This window comes from Malurus melanocephalus, unplaced genomic scaffold (assembly GCF_030028575.1).
Source record: "Malurus melanocephalus ecotype Western Australia unplaced genomic scaffold, MMel_1.1 scaffold_1049, whole genome shotgun sequence".
NCBI classification, from domain to species: Eukaryota; Metazoa; Chordata; class Aves; order Passeriformes; family Maluridae; genus Malurus; species Malurus melanocephalus.
This window is the reverse complement of record NW_026624281.1, coordinates 99,183-106,638: the sequence shown is the minus strand read 5'-3', so window position 1 is coordinate 106,638 and position 7,456 is coordinate 99,183. Positions and strand designations below refer to the sequence as shown.

The 7,456-nt window shown below is 39.8% G+C and overlaps 1 protein-coding gene across 1 annotated transcript in view; it reads right to left on the bottom strand.

Moving 5' to 3' along the window:
- Positions 1-726: 726 nt before the first annotated feature.
- LOC130586061 (SH3 domain-containing kinase-binding protein 1-like) overlaps positions 727-7,456 on the bottom strand; it is a gene marked incomplete at its 5' end in the record, with an annotated part of 93,635 nt that continues 86,905 nt past the window's right edge. The window contains 2 exons of the mRNA XM_057386771.1: positions 727-859; positions 5,803-5,959. Of these exons, the coding sequence (XP_057242754.1) occupies positions 742-859; positions 5,803-5,959 (275 nt within the window). The remainder of the gene's footprint in view (positions 860-5,802; positions 5,960-7,456) is intronic.

The following is a 7,456-nucleotide window of genomic DNA, read 5'->3' as shown; positions in this document are numbered from 1 at the left end:
ACAGCAGTGACTGCAGAGTGGCAGCAGCAGCTGCCAGGGGCACTGGGCAGAGGTGGCAGGAGATGGCTCTGGTGCCACTGCCCAGGACAGCAATGACAGCACTGTCAGTGTCCCCCCAGTCCCACGGACACACTGCACAGCCACCCCAGCAAACAGCACTGCTCCACCAGGAGGGAGGTGACAACAGACACAAAAATCAACTCTTATTGCTCCTGTCCAGGTGACTTCTGCATTAAATGGTTCGTGGGACAGGAATAAGAGTTGTTTACAACAGAAATTGAGGCTGCTTTTAATTGGTGTATGCATTAAAATTTAGTCAAATTGACATGAATTGGGTTTCCATTCCTTTGTATTGGAAAGTGTAAAGATTACAAACTGCACCAAAGGCACAATCTTTTGCAGTATTAAAACCATGGCAGCACTAACATTACACCGGGTAAACAATTATGYCTTATTATCATTGGCCTTCTCACTTGTTTGGACTTTTAAACAAAAATAACAAGAGCATTTTGATTCAAAATAACTAAGAGCCTTCCTACTCAAAATAACTCACTATTCCATAYTTGCTTTTGATATTTTTTTTAACTGAAAACCCCAACAAAACAATTTTAAGTAAAGCAGAAATTACCCTTTAATATTGCAGTTAAAAACTGCTAYAAAAGCACTCACATTCATTGCCAAATTTTCAATCTCAAATCATAATAAAGTCACTAAAAAGCAGARATTTACAGCATAAATTTCTTAGGCAAAGTGTAGAAAGCAGCAGAACTTACCGATGTCATTGCTTCTTTCAGAGGAGTCTTTCTCAAGAGTGCTGGATCCTGCACTGCCCACTAATTCCACTTTTGGACTATCACTCCTGCATTTGGATCAAGAAGAGGAGATGTTTTAATTTGTGGGGGTTACACTAAATGGATAGCTAACTTTGGATTAAGAATGAGAGAGCAAAGTATTCTTCCTGCACAGCAGCAGTGACAGCAATGTCAGCGAGAGCAATCTCTGCTAAGTGGACATGGTGYATGGATTAACCTGATCCCATTTCTCCTTAGCACCTGTCAAAAAATCCTATTTTAGACACTGTAGTGTCCCAAATAATTCTTCAGATGTTCACAGCATCTCAACACAAAGGGCAAGGGGACACTCTACAACATCTTTCGAATTTTTCCACAAAGTACAGCAGTGGACCTGAAATACTGCAGAAAGGGACACTGAGTTTCAAGAATTTTTGAGTATTTACTCATAAATGCAGCTGCTCCATCACTTTTTTTTGCACTTTTCTTACGAGATTAGACTATGAATATTGTTTCCAAGATAACMTAATTTGTCAGAAATGGCTTTGCAATAGGCAAGTGTCAGAAGCCTTTACTTTATACAGAGGAGTTATTTAAAAATCAAACAGGAGATCAACCAAAAGCAACAAAATTACTYCTTCTTTGGAGAACATTCTATCCCAAAGTACTTGAGTTTACTAAAACAATCTACCTGTTTAAACAATTTTTTAATGCCAGTGGTAGGCAAGTAATGCAGTATTGCTAAGGTTACTCAAATCTTTGGTTTTTACTGTGATCAGTTAATGCAATGCATTGTACTTGCCATCATTATCAGGTCACCTAACAAATAGTTTTTCAACAATGAAACACCCCGTAGCACTGCAAAAATTATGAACATAAGGTAGGTAATTTAGGGATAAAAAAGTATAGCTCTGCCCCTGAAACAACCCAGGCACTATACAGTGCAATAATTAGCTGTTGACAGGAAAATACAGAGTGAACTCCCAAATCTTGTTGGTTTTTTCCTTGGTCTCTGCTTTTGATGYCATAGGCTGAACCTCAACTCATGGCAACAGCTGATGAGCAAAACACAAAGTGCTGAAAACCCAATTTCAAACTTCAGGAAGGCTGTGACAAAGAGGTGAAAATTTTTATTAAAACCCAGATCATGTCATAGATTAAATGAATATATAGCCCATTAAATCCTGTGATAGGGTGAAAAGCATTCTGTGAACAAAAGAATAGACAATCAGATTAAAAACAAACAAGTCCTGAACAGCTCTCAATATGGCAGGCAGTGTGCACCAGGAAGCACACAGAAGAAATTTAACACATGCATAGAAAAATGTATTAATTGGCAAGATGATAAATGAAGGTATTTTCCAAATCATCTACCTGAACACAATTAGCTTTCTTATCTTTTAGTCTCTAACCTTTTCTTAAACTGCTTAAATATTTGTACACCTATAAGAAGCAACACAATTTCTTGGCTGACAGGGCAATGAGAATCTGACTTCACATTCTGTTTTGCACAAATACATTTCCAATCTGAGCMWTSTGAGAGCATGRCAYGAGCTKGAAGCACTCTAGGAAATGTGTGAGKATGGTTTTGGAGAGATTCTTAGAATAGCATCATTTAGGGCTCAAAGTGACAACATTTACCATTTGCCTACAAAAGATATATGGCAACAGCCTCACAAAAAAAAAAAMCCAACAAAAAACAACCCTGTTGTCAGAAAATCAACAGGTTTATTAAAACACTCTGCATTCACTGCTGGGAAAGGAGTGGAGCTCTCCATTCTCATTCACTGTGTCCCTCTCTGCTCATGCCCATGCAGATCTGTCAGCTTGACCAGGCAGATGATGAGTCTGAGAGAAACCCCACACTAAKAGAAACCCCACTGCAAACTGATTAATTAATAAATTCATCTGGAGCAGCTCCCTGACCCCTATGGCTGCACAAATGCTGGTGTTAAACATCAGGAATGGGGTGCCAGGACAAGGAACCCTGCATGGACATGGACTGGTTCAAACTGTTTGTAAAGATGCACCTTCTGTAGGTGTTTATGGCTTGCCTACTCCAGAGAACTGGTTTATCTGTAAATTGGATAATCATGGCATGTAAACTGGGAAGCCTTTGGAACAAACTGACACCTATGCACTGTCCCACATGGTTATTATCTATCCTGTTGTCATTGAAGCCCTACTCTGCCTTCAGCGAAGGAGGATTATATTTAAATGGAAAAACAATCATCAGTAGAAAAAGTCAGTGAGATGTGTGAGAGGCAAAAGGTGCAAGCTACTTAAAACAGCCCCCTCAGCAGCTGAGATGGAACTCTCACCAGACAGATTTTATAACCACAGCAATTTCCCTCTAAGGATCAGGTACTGCTTTTGGCTGGGATAGAGCTCACTYTTCCATAGCAGCTTGCAGGGTGCTGTGTTTTGGATTTGTGCTGAACACAGGACAGATAACAGAGGGGTTTTCACTATTACTGAGCAGAGCCAAGGCCTTTTCTGCTCCTCCTTGCAGCCAGCAGTGAAAGGGGTGAAGCAGTGGGGTGAAGGAGGAACTGGGAGGGACAGAGCTGGGACAGCTGACCCCAGTGACCCAAGGGTGTCCCACCCCACAGGGTGCTGTGTTTTGGATTTGTGCTGAAAACAGCACAGATAACAGAGGGTGTTTTCATGATGACTGAGCTGTACCTGCACAGAGCCAAGGCCTTTTCTGCTCCCCCTTGCAGCAGTGAAAGGGGTGAAGCAGTGGGGTGAACGAGGGTTAGGAGGGACAGAGCTGGGACAGCTGACCCCAGTGACCCAAGGGATGTCCCAAATCACAGGGTGCTGTATTTTGGATTTGTGCTGAACACAGCACAGATAACAGAGGGGTTTTCACTATTACTGAGCAGAGCCAAGGCCTTTTCTGCTGCTCCTTGTACCCAGCAGTGAAAGGGGTGAAGCAGTGGGGTGAACGAGGGTTAGGAGGGACAGGGCTGGGACAGCTGACCCCAGTGACCCAAGGGTGTCCCAAATCACAGRGTGCTGTGCTCAGTGCACACAGCTCAGGGAGGAGGGAGCTGCTGATGTTTGCAATCACAGCATTTATCTTCCCAAGCTGCCTGATGAAGCCTGGCTTTCCTGGGGATGGCAGAACACCTGCCTGCCATGGGAAATAACAACTTCTTTGCTTTGTTTGCCCATCATTTGCTTTTCCTGTTAAATTGTCTTTATCACAGCCCACAGTTTTTTTCACTTTGCCCTCCTTATTCTCACCCTCATCCTACAGTGAGTGGCTGTGTGGGGCTCAGCTGCCCACCAAGATTAAATCACAGCAGTCAGCAAAAGTTCTGCTGTTCCATTTTTATTCTAATTGCTTTCAGATTTGGAAATGAAAGTTTTTCAGATTTGGAAATGGATACCACCAGGTCTTAAAACAATTCCTACCTTATTAAACTGAAAGGATTTAAAACCAAAACACCTYTATTGAAGTGACTGCTTCCATTTGAAGTTTCTTAATTATCCAAGCAATTGAAAGTCTTTTCCATTTTTTCTGTGTTAGACACAGCAAAGTTTGAACAATTAAGAACATAACAAGATTACTGTTTAGACGTGTGTTTTCCCTTTCATAACATAAAAATCAAARTATCTTAAAAAATACATGGTTACTTCATACAATTTTGTACTAAAAAAAAAAACAAACAAAAAACAACCCAAAAGAGCAACAAATACCCTTCCAAAATTATAAATGCTAAAAATTTATAGTGTGTTTGAAATATTTCAAGCAAAGGATAGAACAAAGGWATAGCTGCTCCATTGCATGCCTCACAGTGAACTGAACATGGGCTATGTATTGATCTTTCCAAGACATCATTTAGCTAAATCTGAAAATTGCTGCTGTAGCAAATCCTTGGATTTCCAAGTGTGCCCAAGTGATCAGCAGTGTGCACTGTATTTTGGAAACTGGGCAAGTGTGTTCAAAGCCAAGTCCAAAAGAAGCTGTGGCAGTAGCTCCTGGATAGAAGGGTAAATTCTCAGAGATTTCATTTCAGTCAAATGAAACTGGGAGCACAAGGCAGGTCCCTTTTCTTCTTTTAATTTGCCTCAGATTTGGCACTGACAACATTTGTTTATTTAACCATATGTGGAGGAATGAGAGAAATCAATGTCTAGCATTTCACTCTAACCTACACTCCATTCTGGTATTTAATTCACCATTAACTACACTTGAACTCCAGTAGTTCAATGGCAGCCAATTTCCCTAACAGTACAATAGTGAAATTATTTCCATGGCTATATTCTAGCATTTCTGCAAGATGCAAAGCTTGCCCATTTTAGGTGCTGCTTTTATTTTGGTTCTCATCTAACTCTATTCACTATGAATAAATGAAATCTATAGTGCACAACTCAGATGCTGATGACTAAAATACAACCACCCAGACTTGATTAGGACTGCAGTGAGACCTTAATTTCTGCAGCCTCTGCTCCAGCACATGAGAACTGAGTTTTGTTGGCAAGTGCTCCTCAAAGGCTGTTACACCTTTGATAAAAAACATCAAATATCTGTAGAGTGACAACCAACATTAGAGCATAAATACTCRACAGGAGCTAAAAGAACATTCTATSAAGACACATCTATTTTGCTAAAATTGGATCTAAAATGATCAAAGAAAGCAGAGTGAAGCCAGTCTGACAGTATTTGAAATGTGCATTGTCTGATGCTATTCCTCAGCACCATCCAAGCTTTTGCACTGATTTGGTGCCCAAGCCAAGAACATCCCAGTAATTTATTGATGAAGGTAACAGTGTGTTTATCASTGAACTAGTGATAGTTCTGAACTAGTAATGAACAATCTAAGACTGGTATTATGGAGAAGATAATTATGATCCAGCCAGATGACTATAGGTATTCTTTTTTTCTTGCTGTCCTTTAAATACAGTTTACAGTAAAATAAATTTCGACATCAACCATAAAACCTAAATTCTTTAAACGTGTGCTTTTCCCACTAATCASTGGACAAAAGAAAAGCCATACCTTGAATGGGTCACAGGCACAACTGGTCTTTCTGGTCGTCTGGGGGGCAAAGTCCCAGGTCTGCTCACAGCGTTGGCTTTGGGTGGCCGAGGCTTTTTCGGAGGTATGGCAGGAACTGAAGGCTTCTGCAAATCTAACTGTTTTTGCTCTGATCTTTCTTTAAATCAATCATTTCCAGAAAAAAAAAGAACATGGGTGTTATTAAGTGGAATTCATTTGCACTCACAATTAAAGAAGGAATCTTCAACTGTAGATAGACTGTATACAAAGAAAAAGCTTATTTCCTTTCCACTTCTGTCCTAAATCATTCATGCAAGAAAAAAATTATCAATGTCTAGCAGAATGTAATCCCCTCAGAAAAATCAGACCTATTATTTAGGTTTTTAAGCACAGAATTTTTCAGCTTGCCAATGAAAAACTAGACAATTTGCAGAATCCATTATGCATAGCTAGGGAGTGCCACAATGTTCATATCCAATCCCAAACATAAATTCCCTGTGMCTGTGTAAAGTACAACACACATGAATAACCCTTCTAAATAATTTGCTTTAAATTCTTAATACAAAACAAACATGAAAGCATGTTTGCAACACCAGGGAAGGGCTGATTTTTCTTAAAGAAAGGACAAAACTCTCAAAGGGACTAAAGTTCTGCTCTCTGCATCCTACTCTGACAATACTCCACTTGCCATGAATGTTACACTCTCTATACATGGAAGAGGTGTTGGGAATGTTACRGGGAATTGTTTAATGGTTTTAGGCTTCAGTCTGAGTGGATCATTAAATAAATCCCCAGAAACACAAAGCACATGAGGTTTGGAATACTCCAGTTATTGTTCACAGGCACAGACCCTTTCCYGTGACTCCTACACCCTCTTTTCAATGTTTACAGAAATAACAGATATTTATAGCCCAGGAGAGTAACCCATTTAAACTTCCTCTGCTGTTTTAGMAGCTGGCTTTGTAAATCCAAAAATGGAAAGCCAAGGGTTTTCCTGCTAAGATAATCACAATAACCAAAAGTMAACACATGCAGAGGAAACTGCTAAAACACCTGTCAGATCACTAAGATTTGTTTCTGTTCATTCCAAAAACAAAGCTTGGTGCAAAGCCTGAAGGTTCTGACATTAAATTATAGCTGTGTATTATACATTTAGTCATGTGTCTTTTAAAAGGCTGCAAATCCAAATACTTACAAATTAAGAAAACCCATAAAAAAAATTTGTCTGTGCAATCTAATAGTCCACTTAAACACATCTGCAATTAGCAGATTGGTGTAAATATTTTCCTGAGACTATTCACAGTGCACAACCAACACAATGAAACCATGAAAGGTTTAATTTGCTTGTCCTTGCTCTGTGTGGTGCTGCACCCCATTTCTTGTAATGTTCAAACACAGCTCTGAAGAATTTTTTCATTTCTTCATTGCCTGTGACTTTGGTGATATGATAATGGGGTGACYCCTAAGCATTAATGACTATATTTCCACAAAAAATCCCTTTGTGATGCAGGAAAACCACCAACCCTGCTTTCAACTGGAGAACCAAAGCAGACAGATGTTAAGAAGAGAGTACATGATAATCTGGGGTATTTTACTCCCTTGAGCACCTGTGTTTTACAGAGCACTGGGCTTTATTCAGCATTTTATGTATCCA